Here is a 14,225-nt window from a genome sequence, read left to right on the forward strand (position 1 = left end):
TTAGTAGCAAATAGGTCTCATTTGTCAGGTTTTTGTTTTGTGTATGTGAACGCTGTGCACTTGCACATTTGTGGTTACACAGATTTCTGAATGGAGAAAAATTAATGCAGGAAATGGAGAAATTCTCCCTTTCTTCTAACTTATCATTCTTGATGTTTGAGCCCCTGTAAATTGCAGACTTACATGAAGAGTTCATACTTCTGCAGTTTATGTTGCTGGAAATAATCAGGCTCTGCAGCAGTGGAGAGATCTGTGCTAAATATGAGTATAGAGTCATTACTAGTGAATATATGCAGTGCCATAAGAACTGTCTTCAAGATCAAAGCCCTGATTTATTTTTAGTTGCTGCTGTTTACTTTAGTAAAATAAAGATTATCCTTATGCCTTTGTACTACTGAAAGAAAACTCAGGAATTATTACGGTGGTATCTGAATTAATTTAATAAAAATTAAATCATGTGGAGAAAAATTGTGTCCCATTAGTCTCTGGTATATATGATATTTTCATCAACAGATGAAGTCCAGTGTAATTCTGAATGTTTTTAATGGCCTTTTAACAGCCCTCCAGCAGCACTTAGCAGATATCAATGTGGAAGGACCAGAAAGTGGTTATGGCCACTGGATTGCTAGTACCTCAGGCTCAAGAAATGGCATAAACTCTGTTGATGTAAGTGAATTTTAAGCCCAAGGGGTATAGTGGGATGGGAGGCCCACGTGTCCTGAATTTTTTCTTCATATTCCCCATTCTATTCTGTAAAATGCCTTACTGCAAGTCATGACTGTTTTCAGTTATATGTTTAATTTAAAACTGTATTCACTCTCTAGTCAGAGGTGACCTAAACATTTCTATTCTCTTGAGGGGAAGAGCTTCTAGAGAAGAACTTGCTTGCAGTCATTCGCTGTCAGAATACATGTAATAGATAACTTTTCCTGGCTGTTATTCTCTCTGGGAATAAATTACTATAAAGTGGCATACAATTTCATGGCAAAGCTCAAAATTGTATCTTTCCTACAGCTGATAGGTTATGCACAGAATTTGGCTTTTAATTTGGATGAAATATGTCATTAGTAGGATTCCTTCCTCTAGATTTACATAGCAGAGTGCTCAATAATATAGTTTGTCAAGCTTGCTTTATTTCTTTACCTCACACACATGTCATTGCTATTATTTGATAGAACTCTAAAGAAATACTTAATTCGGTAATTAATGTTCTACTGAGTAGCAAAAAGTAGATTATTATCTTGTAGTCTGTTTCCTTTCTTAATAAAGTAAGAGATGAAATAACATTATTTTTATATGATTAATCCTGAGAGGAGTTACTTTTACAGGGTGATGCTCCTAATGGTTCAGGTGATGGAAAAGGAGTTAAGTCCCTGGTGAATAAAATGACGGTTGCTTTGAAGACTAAATCTGTGAACGTGAAAGAAAAAGTTATTAGTTTTATTGAAAATACATCTACTCCCGTGGACAGGTGCGTCCTTTATATCTCACTGTGAATTAGCCGTGAGGAAGAATGACTTCCCATTTCATGTGGCTGTTTTATAAGTGTGAACACTGGGCTAATTAGGGGAAAAAGTTGTCTTCCAGTTTGCTTTTAGATTTTGTACCTCTACCCTCCTCACAATTTTATCTGGTAACCCTACTGTCCTGCCTTAGTATATGAGTGTGAGCAGCTTTTTCTCTTGGATGCTTATCTAGAATGACTTCTTTTAGTGTGCCAGTTTTGTATTCAGTCTAAAAGTGAAGGATGATTTCACTTTTATTTCGGTTCCTCTCCATCCTGACTCTAATGGAATGAATTAATGACAGCAGGATTCTGGATGGGGTTTTTTTGTTTGCTTTGTTTCGTTCTGTTTTGATTTTTTTAACTGCTGCATGTTGTCAATTTGAGGTTAACTTTTTCGAAGATCTTGATTTTTCAAGTCCAGATGTAAAGCTGCTTTTCAAACCCAGAATTCACCTTTCTTTGGTTTTTGTATCTTCAAGTGCATCTAGGAACAGGAACATACAAATATGTTAAAAGACGCTTTGGAAGTCATCATTCCAAATGCTTATCTTAACTAGATACAAGAGTAACAGCTTTCATCTGTCAAAGCTTTAAATGAATAGACTTTTGTAGTTCTTTAAAGTTCAGTATTTGAAGTTGTATGTTGCCAAGACATTGGCATTCAACAATCTCAGAGACTTAGTGTTTCTTTGATAGCAGGATTTGAAATACATGTCAAATGAACAGTAGTTTTCAGTTATCTTGTAGCTACTCAAAAGTTACAGATCATTCCTTCTTTTCATGTTGGAAATGGTTTTTTACATTAGTATTAAGAGGCAAAAAATTATTATATAACATTTGATAGTATGTTTTGTTGTGTGAAGAATTAAACTGAATAAATGTGAAGATTTTAACTGAAAGAGGGTAGATTTAGATTAGATATGAGTAAGAAATTCTTTACTGTGAGAGTGGTGAGACACTGGGACAGGTTGCCCAGAGAAGCTGTGGATGCCCCATCGCTGGCAGTGTTCAAGGCCAGGCTGGAATGGGACTTTGAGCAACCTACTGTAGGGGGGAAGGTGTCTGTTCATTGCAGTGGGGTTGGAAGATGATGTTCTTTAGGATCCCTTCCAACCCAAGTCATTCTGTGAAATCAAGTCAGGCTTATATGTCAGGAAAATGCATCTTGTAGCGGATTTTTTTACAAATATTTCTCTACCTTGTGTCTAGCCATTATGAAGCATTGCTTTTAGTTACTAGCATCGTCCTTGAAGAAGATACATTGCCAATATAGAGAATTTCAATTATTTATCTGGATTTTTCCTTTGCATTTTTTTTTTTTTTTTAATTCTTTTGTTCTGTCCTCTGCCCCAACATACTGTAGAATACCTTTCAATATTTCCTGGCCAGACAGAGCAAGCCTGGAGCGGTAAGCTTGATAATTAAGCAGTCTGACTAAAACCACCTTTCTTGTATTGAGCATGGCATCACAATATTTGTAAGCATTGGTTACACTGACAAGATTGCTTGTGTATTTTTATATGATTTTTTTTTTTTTAAATATAGTAAAGCTATTGCTTTTTACAAGTTCTGGTCAAGACACTAAAGGAAGAAAAAAGAATGTATTGGCAGTGCTTTCTTCTCTTAGTTTCTGCTTTGTTATTTCTGTTCCTTATTATTGCTTTGTATAGAATTTTTTTTACTTGTCATTCCTGTCGACATCTTATTAGTTACTTGTGCTAGTAGATCATCACAGGAACAATTACTGAACAAATTAAGACTTAGGGTTTTAACAAGACAGACAAGTCTGAAACATAAACTGCTCATAAAGCATCGTTAGAGCTTAGATATGACAGGGGACCCATATGGAAATTCTGTCCAGAAATCTCAAATTTTTGTGCTTCTTATCACATGGTGGTAGAACATGCTGATAGAAACAGACATGCTCATTACTGGGAAAAGAAAAATGCTGAGTTAATAAGTAAATATGCTTTGCAACTCTCCCTCATCTTGTTCACATAACTACTGCATTTCATGTAAACATGGAGGCCCCTCACATTTGTCTCAGATATATTGCCTTATAATTATTTCAGAAATAAAAGTTATGAATTGAGATTATGTAAAATTACTTGTCATAAAGGAAAAGAGTGGCTCATGCATAATCACTTTGGAACTTTGAGCATACTTTAGGAACTGTAACATTTGACCCTCATATGCTAAAATGCATGAAGATTCATGTGGGATGAATTTTTGAGGATTTAAAATGCTGTTTGGGTTTTCAAGGGTTTTGGACCAATCTTTCTTTCAAGTAGTTTGCACATAATTTGAGATGGGACTTGTCCATAAGCATTGCAGAATGGTGTTGTGTGAGCAAAACCAATAGTGATATTAACCAGTATTCTATTAAAAAAAAGAAAGGCACATAGTATATTTTGTTAATTTTTGTTAAAAATCCTAAAGGTCGTGGGGATCTTATGCCACATTTACTTGATCAGTTTCTAGAATATAGTAAGTGTTAAAATTCCAACTTCAGGGACTCTTCCATAACTCAAAGACACATGAATCTGTATTTGTAACCAAGAAGTTTTGATATATTGAGGTTTTACTTTGGTTATTTTGCTTACTCCTTTCACTTCTATTGCTGATCTTCTTTCATTGGGAAGATGCAATAATAAATTAGTTCACACTGTATGTCCTTAGAGTATTTTCTTAAAAATGCAGCTCTTAAAACCCTAGAACGGCATTTTTTCTCCATCCGTTTAATTAGATCCACTTTGTGTTTATCTCTAATACCTTTCATTTGGCAGGTTTGTCACTAAAGGACTGTTGCATTGAATTTATAACAATGTAACAATGGCCTTCCATGTAAACAGCTTAAAGGAAATCCATTTCTAGTTTAAGATGTTACCAGGTTTTTATAAAGTCTCTTCTTACTGTCTCTTGTCTTGACTAACTTCAATTTATAAACACCAGTGAGATCTTCTCTTAGATCCTCTCTGTGTTATTCAATTTGACATTATTTAAATGTGCTGCTTCTTACTTAATTGGTTATGTATTACTAAAGCATATTTACAAAACCCTCCATATAGAAGCACTGCCCTCTTGAATTGTCAGTGTCATTGATGCTTATTGTCTCAAACACTAATGAGCATGGTTTTGTATGTCTGGTTTTTGTTCCATTATAGACTGCATTTTGCTTTTTTTTTTTCTTTTCTATTCAGCTTTTCCTTTCATTTTGTCTATGGCAGTAAATATAACCCATGGAAAATGTAGTTCTCTAACTTTCAATTCTACTTTCAGGTATACCTAAGTACTAGGATTAGTTTACCTATTACTAAAGAGGTTCCCTGTCTAGCTTGGTTCTACAGTAGCATGTAAACTGGAATTTGTGAATATACTTAAAACAGGAACCAAGTCTTAGAGTTGATAGGAAACGTAAATACACATTATAGGGAAGGAGGTTATTGAAAGGAGGGAAGGGAGAGGCATGTTTTGGTTTGATTTGGGTTTTTTTTAAACTACTGTTGCCAGTTCTAAAGACTAAAATCACGAAGTGTTTATTTTTTTTCAGCAATTGCCTGTTTTGTGGCTTTCTGAACCTTTAGGTTTTTCTCATAGTTTTCAGGTATTGTCAGCAGTTGAGGGCAAAAACATTTAACAATTCAGCTGTGACCGTGGAATCGCAACATTCTGAGCTGGAGCTTTAAAGTATCTTAGGATTTACAACTGTTACTCTCAAACATTAAGACTCAGTTGTGTGTGTTTGTGTCATTTAATATGATCTGTAGAAGGAATAGAGATGTGATTTTTGAGGTCAGTATCACAGTGATGCTGGAACTGTAGCAGTAGGAATTGTTTGACCAAATATTTCAGGATTTGACTCATACTGCACAAAGTAATGGACAGGAAGTCAGAGTTCACACTACAGTGGATGTTTTATAATAACCCCACTTCAAAATTCTTAAGGTATTTTGTTATCTTTCAAGGAATTAACAAGAAAAATTACCTTCCAGACCTGGTAGTTAATCGTCTTTATTTTTCCCTTCATCCAAATTTGGCATCCTTGTGGAGCTACCCTGACTGCCCAGATGTATTTCAGTCTCAAGCTAGACACTTAGCATGTTGTCAGTTTTCAGGTCTCTAATGTATGTTGTCATTTAAGAAGGTGCCTAGAACTTTGGGGTTTTTTAAACAACATAGTAGTTCTTTTCACTTTCTTTGTTACATCAGTCAGCCTCACCAAGTCACTGAAGTACGTGCTTTCACTAACCAAACTGCTCGATGGGTCACACATCTTCCTTGCAGGCAGCTTCATGAAATTCCCTCCTCCTCCTCTGTTGCACAGCTGTGTTTGCATTTGGCTGATATGTTGCTGTAGAAGTCATACCATCAGTTTGAAAGTTACTTTTCTTCTCCCATCCCATGTCCTCTCCTGCCCTTCTCCTTGCCCACAGACATGTCAGCAGCAGTGACAGAGTAGGAAAACCCTACCGTGGTGTGAAGCCGGTATTCAGCATCGGGGACGAAGAAGAATACGATACTGGTACAGTAGAAGATTTTCCTCTTACCTTGATTATCTTATTTAGACAAAATTATTAAGTTGGGCTAAATCATTAGAGTGTATTTTACACCTTTGTCTTGCAATGTGACGTTTTCCTAACTATTACCCTTGATCATGTTTGTTATGGTGGTGCCTAGGAACAACCCTCTTCAAATACATAGAAGCAGACTAAATAAAGAATAATTGGTGGTAGGCACCAAGCAGCCAAGAGGAAGAAATGGAAATACATGGTTTTAGTGGATTTTTTTTTGTCTTCACTTGTTATTTCTGTAGAAAAGATGTGGTTTTCTACACTGGTCTTGTGCATATAAACTGGCAGTTGTACCTCTCTTACTCACAACAGTACACAAAATGTAATGGACCTAATTTGGCTGATATAACTCAATTTGATTGTCTAGTGTTTGCAGTTATACGATGATCTGAATTTCTGAAATATAGTTGGAGTTAGACTTGTTATGGCTAATGTGTACACACCTTTTCAATGTTTTGGACTTTGCTTTTCAGCATTGAATCAATTAATAATTAATTCCTCTTTTGATATGCATGCAGAATACTGTAGGGGAAAAAAAAATTCAATTTTTATTTAATTTTTTTATCCAGTTGGCAAATTACAGGCAAAACTGGGACACCACAGAGTTCACAAAGGTTTGTTTGGGTTTTTTGTGAAACCAGGGCTAACATTAGAATGGTGAAGACCTACTGTTGCCCTAGTTTTGTTCGGGTAGTTTTAGCTCAGTCCCAATCATCATTATCTCACAAGTAACCATTCTGTGACCGAAAGGTATGCTCAGCTTCCATGGGAGAAACAAATAACTAAGAAACTTTGACATGAAGAAAAATTCAGAAAGATTAATGCAAGAGAGTCATAGGATCTGGAATTGTTTAAATAAGATCGATGGCAAACAGTTCATCATCATCTGCTATAAAAATTATGAAGGAGCAAAATGAAATTGCCGGGCAGAAGGTTTAACACTAACAAGATGCTTCTCCAAATGCTGTGTAATTAAGTTTGCACAGCTCTTTGAGCATCCATAATAGTGTTTGGGAAAGTCTGTGTGCTCTCAGAAAAGCAGCTCCTCAGAGACAGATTGTCCAGAACGTGTTTTCAGTAATGGTTGTTTGTTAAGTTCTATTTACGTTTGCTTTTTAAAGCACCATTAGGCTTAGTAAGTAAGCAGAATCACTGGAAGGATTGGAATAAGGAAAGCCAGCACATATGAAGGGAAATATATATTATTTTGGTACAGAAGAATGCAAAAAGCAAACCTGTTACTCTATAATTGTTTTTGTGAAGTTTTAGTGTTTTGAGTTTTTGGTAGTAAATAATTGCCATCATCTCTAATAATTGCAGTCTGCCCTAGGTGGCTCTGCTCGAGCAGGGGCTTTCACAATAGGTATAACTGAATATTAGAAGTTTTTTTATGTGAAATAGGTACTTTAAGGAAGGAAAGGTGGTCCACAAAAATAAAACCTGGCCTTGAAGGGGATGTTGGTGTTTATTTCTTCTTGTACAAGAAACTAGAAGACACGAGAGGAGACTTTCCTGGACTGTAGTTGGCTTGGTTTTGGTACCCCAAAAGATATTGGTGTTGTAGATGCAAAAGGTTTACATGGCTCCAAGGAATTTCTAGACAAGTTCATGTAAAAGAAATCCATGAAACTTTACTGAAAGGACAAATTGGACCAGCCAAAGATATCCCCTGAGCAAAAAATAATTGTTTGCTGAGAGAAAATTAAAAGAGAAATATCAGATATGCTTGCCTTTTTTTTTCTTCCCTCTGAATAATTGTTTATGACTAAGTGGGCCTTGATTTGAATGAGTGTAGCTCCTCTGGGTCTAAGTGAATTGAAAGGTTGTCTGATGATGGGTGAAAATACTTTCTCTTTTTGTTTTTTAATATCTCCACCCCCTCTCTTCAAAACAGATGAAATTGATAGCTCCTCAATGTCAGATGATGATCGAAAAGAGGTCGTCAACATCCAAACATGGATAAATAAACCCGATGTGAAGTATAACTTTCCATGTAATGAAGTAAAAGAAAATGGTCATATGTTTCCCAGGTACTGAAAGTAGTCTTAAGTTTAATGAAAATGTCTGTCTTGATAAACATTTTAAGAAAAGTGTTGGTCAATTAAGTTATTCTTTATATTAAACTAGGAAATGAAAGTGCAAAACAACTTAAAACAAAATGTTACAACGGTATCTGTATTCTTATCTTTGCAGTGTTATAGAATGGTAATTGTGTTTAAAACTTGGTATGAAGTTTTGCTTTGCAGAGCAAGATAGTAAGAAAAATATTTTCAATATACATAGGCTTCTTTTCAAGACCAAGCAGACCCAAGTACTTGTGGCTCCATTTTTTTCTTATCTGCTTTTCTCTGTGCCTTGTACTCGGCACCCGTCTTGCCCTAAGGTTCAGTGGCCTTGCTAATCCTGCAAGAGCAGAAAATGATGCTCACTGTATTTTGGTTTCCTCAAACAGTACACATACTGTTGAATCTGCATAACAGAAAATCACAACAGGATTTCTCTTGCATCATGGTCTATTCTTGTCTTTTATTAGCATTTTTCCTTTAGATTTATTTTCTTTGGTGTATGATTAGCAATCCAATGATACAAGGGTTAAAGAGAGGCTTGGAGGCACTTTCTGTACTCTGTGTGTGACCGGAGACGTTACTGGGGATGGTGATCTTTGTTGGTAGAGCTATCAGCTGTTGTGTTGAGGTGATCATGGTAATTGCTCTCTCTGGTTGTGTGTGCTGTTAAGGGTGCCATGCTCTTTTTAAGAAGTGGATATGATACAGTACTCAAGGAAAATCTGAAGTATTTTGTAGACATGTCTAAATTCCACATTATGGAAGTATTATAACTAGTTTGGAAATTGTTTTGTCTAGCTCTCTCCGTGTAGCTTATTTGTAAAATTTGGCTTTCTAAATACCTGATACTTAGTTCATTAGCAAATTTAATTTGTATTTTTCTTTTCCTTCAAGTCATCTCCTAGTAACAGCAACTCATATGTACTGTTTGAGAGAGATTCCATCACGAAAAGGACTGGCTTACATACAGTCTCGACAGGCACTCAACTCTGTAGTCAAAATCACATCCAAGAAGAAACACCCGGAACTGATCACCTTTAAATATGGAAATAGCAATACTTCAGGCATAGAAATTTTGGCAGTTGAAAGGTAAGCCAGCTCAATAGCAGGGACATAAGTAGCAATGATATCTGGAATGCTATCATCCAGAAATCGGGCATGCTGTAATTCCCAGAATTGAGTTCCAAAGTAATAGTTTTTATTTAGGAATACGTAATTCAGATGAGAACTTTAACAAAAGATCTGCCAGCAGAACAAGGAGCCTTTACTTTCCTCCAGCAGAGAGGAACCACAACGACAGATGTTGGGGATGGGATGTGTGCAAGTGTTTTCTTTCTATAATATGTCTTAAATAAAAATGAAGTGGACAACCATCTGCAGCTAAAATAGGAATTTGTGAAGAGTGGGATTTAACAGAGTAGTCATTTTTCTGTGGTATCATTTTTTTAGACATCTCACTCTTCCTGTGCATTGTACTAGGAGTCCAGAAGCCTAACCTCAAAACTCTCAACCCCTGAAAGTTAGGTATAACAGGCTTCTTTCCACTGCTGTGGCCTGATTTTTTTTGGCACTGTTTTAACAAGGTCACTGACATCAGCTGGACGTTTTCTCATCCTCTTCCTTGGAGAGAACTGTGTGCAGCGGATGCTCTGTTCTCACGAAATGGGAGATGAGTTTCCTACCTAACTAGGGAAGTTGTCCTGTTGGCTGCTTAGTTTGGTAGTAGGCCAGGCAAAGATAAATTAAAGATAAATAAATTTGCAGAAAACTTTGCTGCTTGTTGAATTACTTTGTCACCACCATGTTGACTGGAGCAAACTATTTATAGGAATTTAAAACAAAAACAAAGCTAAGCAAGGACTGCTAGGATTCAGTGAGACAGAGCTGTCTGTAGAGATTTGAACTGCCTGACCTATACCACTGTCAATTAATGAAGCAATTTTCCTTTCCAAGATGGCCTGTGAAGTTACTCCTCAACAGTTTTAGGTTCACAGACAGAAAGTGTTTCATAGTATAAGCAGGAATTAAATTGTATTGTCTCAGTATTTTTTTCATTTTAATATATTCCTCTCTTCTCTTCCTCCTAACCAGAGGAAGAATCAAAAGAATTATGAAATTTATTCTTAAAAATTTTATATTGAATTAATAACACCTTTTTCTTATCTTTTTTTAAGGTATTTGATTCCAAATGCAGGTGATGCTACCAAAGCCATAAAACAACAGATCATGAAAGTATTGGATGCCTTGGAGAGTTAGTAACTAAAGACTTTGTAGAGACCAGTTTATAAAGAAGAAGCAACCAAGATACTGTCTGTGGACACAAGCTGACTGTTTCCCAACTGAAGACTAACTTATGAGAATTTTTCTGTTTGCTGGTGGAAGTGCCTGAGTAGCAGGCTTAAGATAGGGTAAATTATTATCAATTTCTGAAACGGTTTTTTAATTTTTTTTTATTATAACTTCTTGGTTTTGAAGAAACGTTTATTATAAAGGTCAGTTTGTTCCATTTAAATGCAGCCTTAATGGGAGTGATCTGCATCTTTGAAGAAGCAGATGCAGTTGGGTTCACATTAAGTGTGTTAAAGAAATGGACCACTGTGAGATAACAGAGAAGCGTTTGAAAACAGACTGGTTTTTAAATTACTGTCCCTTGAAAGTAAATGACTCCATTGCCTACAATGGTCTATAAATCTGATTTTGGGTAGTATCAAATATAATTAAAGACTTATGTTTATGAGCAGAATAGATACAAATTTTAGAAATTTTCCTCATTAAAAATGGTCAAATCTAGCTTGGGCTGCAAATAAATGCAAAAAATACTAGCAATTTGTAAAGTTAACTTTTTTTAAGGTTTTACCAACTACTTGGTTAAATAACTAGAATTGGTGGTAAGGTTTATTTTTAAATACCAAAAATAACTGTAGTTTTTACTACTGGGTTGTGATTTTTGTAATTAAGCAAAATATTGTATTTTGTAGATTGAGGCTGCTTCTCATGCAAAGATGAGTATGTGTGTTGAAATTAATGTTTCATGACAGAATATGACAGTTGAAAATAAGTTACCTTGATCCTCAGAAACAAAATGTCTGAGACATTTAGATGTTTAAAAACCTTCAGTTCAGCACAAAAGTGAGTACAGTCTGACAGCAAGAAAACAAATGCACACTAATTAAGTGACGAGATTCAAGTGCTATGCCTGTGATAAGTGTATTCTTAACCTGTTTCCTTCACTGATTCAAGCATTTGTGTATTTTATTTTAAGTAACAACTTCTCAATTAGTTAATGTTTGGGAGGTGGCAACTACATGGTTGTTTATCATCAGCTTTCCACTTTTTCATGAATGGTTCTTGTGGTAAAAAGCTCAGTACAGGAACAAGGCATAGCATCTTTGTAGACTGATAGGAAATCATCAAAAACTGTGAAATAAAGAGAGTGGGGATTGGCTTTGCTGCATGAAGTCTTCTGAGTATTTCTGTCAAAACCTGTGATTTGGTACTTCATCAGGAGATAAAATAAGTTAAACTGACCTTTATAAAAAACACTTATTTTAAGTTATTTTACTAGAAATCAAGCTAGGGCACCTTAATTCTGGAACTAATTCCTTTTTTTTTCCTTCTTAGTATCTGAGTAAACACCAATAGAACTTGAACTGTTGAAGATATTTGCATGAAATTGCACCTGGGCCAATGCTCATGTATTTATAGTTTTGCCCAGCAGCTGTTGTATTACATTTTCCTTTTCCTAATCCCTTCTGAAAATATCCTCAAGAGTCTCTGACTCTGTGCCTACTTCAGCAATGAGATTTTTTTCATGTAAAGATGTTTGTGCTACTGTTTATAAACTACAGTTGTAAATAAACCAGTACAATTTGAACATAACTTGTTCTGTCAGAATGCATTTAGTTGCATGCTGTGTGAATTCTCTGAATCAATTAGAAGCTTTTCCTAAAGGTGTTTTGTAAATGGAAGTGAATTCGGTCTTTGGAGTGAAGAAGCTGACTATGGATCATCGGAACCCACTGCCAGTGACTTCTTAATGTAAGTATTTTGGCATTTAGACTAATTCCATTGAGGACTTTTGGGTGAGCCATAGTAAGCTCTCACAGAAAGGTCAAAATGAATTAGCAAGGGGTCAAACTACAGAAAGGGTTTCTGCATAAATTCCAGACTTCTCAACATCATATTTTTTATTACGAAAATGTTGACAGAATGATACAAAATATTTGTCCTAGTCAGGAGAGGAAAAAGTGAAAATTACACTCAGTCGTTAAACAGGTTTATTTGAGTATTAAAGGTGGAAAGTGGCAAATGTGTATGCTTCCCTGTGAGGACAACAAATTCTGACCTTTTAGATCTACAGTAAGTAAAGCAACAGTAAGTTCTTATATCTCTTCTGTGTAGAAATGTATATAGCCATTAAGAAGATAATTATTTGTCATTTTAAAGGCAACTTGCCAGTCTGACAAGCTCAGTACAAACTACGAATAGTTTCAATGATGTTTGTGCACCTCTACCCACAATTTAAAGGTTACTTTTGCCTTATAGTACTTTTTCGTAGTTAGTACATTTGTTATAAAACCTGTATTGCTAAGCAGAAATTCCAGTTATAGTACCAGAGTGACATTTTTTTCAAATAGTAGGTATGCTACTTCCTGTCCATTTCATCTTCAAGGATTTTTTTTTCAATTATTTGCCAGAGGTTTGCAGGCTCTTGTTCTATTCTGCATGCACTGCTGTCTGTATTGTTGAATGTAAGATGATAGCTGTTGCTGGAGTTTTAGGTTTTATTTTTTCTTTATTTTAGTGAAGTGAGGTCTGTAGCAGGAAAGAAACAATCAGAGTCAACTTTCCTGCCAAATGAAGGCTGTTACCTTTGTGTTTCATAGCAAGGGTCAGTGCTTCTGTGGTCACTGATGGCTCTTCAGTTGTCTCACAAAGTCTTTTCAATTCTGCTCTGTACGAAAATTTGTACAGAACTTTACATGCCTTACCCACCAAAAATACTCTGACTGTAGAACTGCAATTTTATTTACATTGCCTTCTCCAGATGTAAGTAAAGATTGCTTGCTCTACTTTCAGTTCAGTTCCCTTACACATGGGTCTCAGCTGTGCTTGTAACTTTTCCTTTCAACTGCATTTCAGTTGTAGTTTCAGAGCTTTTGATACTCAAATAACCTTTTTCAGTATAGGCATAGTCTACTGAATGTCTGAAAACTTTCCCCTTTGGGAAGGAGAGGGGTGATGTAACTTGTTATTTTGTAACTTATATACTAGAGGGTTTGAGATATTTTTGTTTGAAACTCGAAAAATGAGTTTTATCTCTCTGATCCATGGGAAACCGAATTTTTAGTCTGTGCTTTTCACCTTGAAGGGATGATACAGCTTTTCTTATTTTGTGTGAAGTCAGGAGACAGCTGTTCTTTGTGCCTGGAGCGCAGCAAGGTGTGCTGTTTGGGGGAAAAAATAAATAAAATCGAATATGCTCTTTCTGGTACCATGGGCAAGTGAAAAAGAAGAGAGGCCTGCCAAAGAGGTACTGCACTGTCCATTTTGCCATCTTTTGGCTTGGTCAGTTTGGGTTGAGTGGTTCCCTTTACTGCCCCAAGGTGCAGATTGAACAGTCTTCCTGTTGAAGGAAGGTTTGTCACTGCTTGGTTAATGCACTTCCCATCCTTTATCTCTCTGCATGTTTCCTGAAGGCGAATGTGTGTAAGAGATTGATCACCCTGGGTTACCCATTTTATCTTTGTGCCTTCTGCTGTCATGTGCTGTCAGCTTACAGAGATACTCCTACCTGAGAAATACTGCCTCTATACAACATGAATCTATAATTCTACAAACATGCTTATAAAAAGGTTGAGGTTGGAAAATACGTATGTGAGACAGCAACGTGCTGTGTTGTGTTTAAAGCTACGGAAGAACAGCCTTAACAACATGTTAGCATGGTGGTTTCACAGAATTGTTAGGGTTGGAAGGGGCCTCTGGAGATCATCCAGTTCAACCCCCCTGCCAAGGCAGTGTCATCTAAAGCAGGTTATACAGGAACAAGCCCAGGAGAATTTGGACTGGCTCAAGAAAGGG

General features: G+C 36.1%; 1 protein-coding gene across 4 annotated transcripts in view; it reads left to right on the forward strand.

Annotated features, from left to right (window-relative positions):
- The window catches only part of TBC1D23 (TBC1 domain family member 23), a 35,042-nt gene that overhangs the window by 17,956 nt on the left and 2,861 nt on the right, over nucleotides 1–14,225 (forward strand). For 2 of the 4 annotated variants that reach the window (XM_027904580.1, XM_027904579.1), the window contains 7 exons: nucleotides 560–666; nucleotides 1,329–1,471; nucleotides 2,871–2,915; nucleotides 5,941–6,029; nucleotides 7,973–8,108; nucleotides 9,039–9,233; nucleotides 10,319–12,023. In XM_027904580.1, coding sequence (XP_027760381.1) covers nucleotides 560–666; nucleotides 1,329–1,471; nucleotides 2,871–2,915; nucleotides 5,941–6,029; nucleotides 7,973–8,108; nucleotides 9,039–9,233; nucleotides 10,319–10,400 — 797 coding nt within the window. In that variant the 3' untranslated portion in view covers nucleotides 10,401–12,023. Of the gene's footprint in view, nucleotides 1–559; nucleotides 667–1,328; nucleotides 1,472–2,870; nucleotides 2,916–5,940; nucleotides 6,030–7,972; nucleotides 8,109–9,038; nucleotides 9,234–10,318; nucleotides 12,024–12,095; nucleotides 12,183–14,225 lie in introns of those variants that run through there. The other 2 variants (XR_003573605.1, XM_027904578.1) reach the window with 2 other exon arrangements.

This window comes from Empidonax traillii, unplaced genomic scaffold, assembly GCF_003031625.1.
Source record: "Empidonax traillii isolate 1590-97213 ecotype Southwest subspecies unplaced genomic scaffold, ASM303162v1 scaffold1067:size500408, whole genome shotgun sequence".
NCBI lineage: Eukaryota > Metazoa > Chordata > Aves > Passeriformes > Tyrannidae > Empidonax > Empidonax traillii.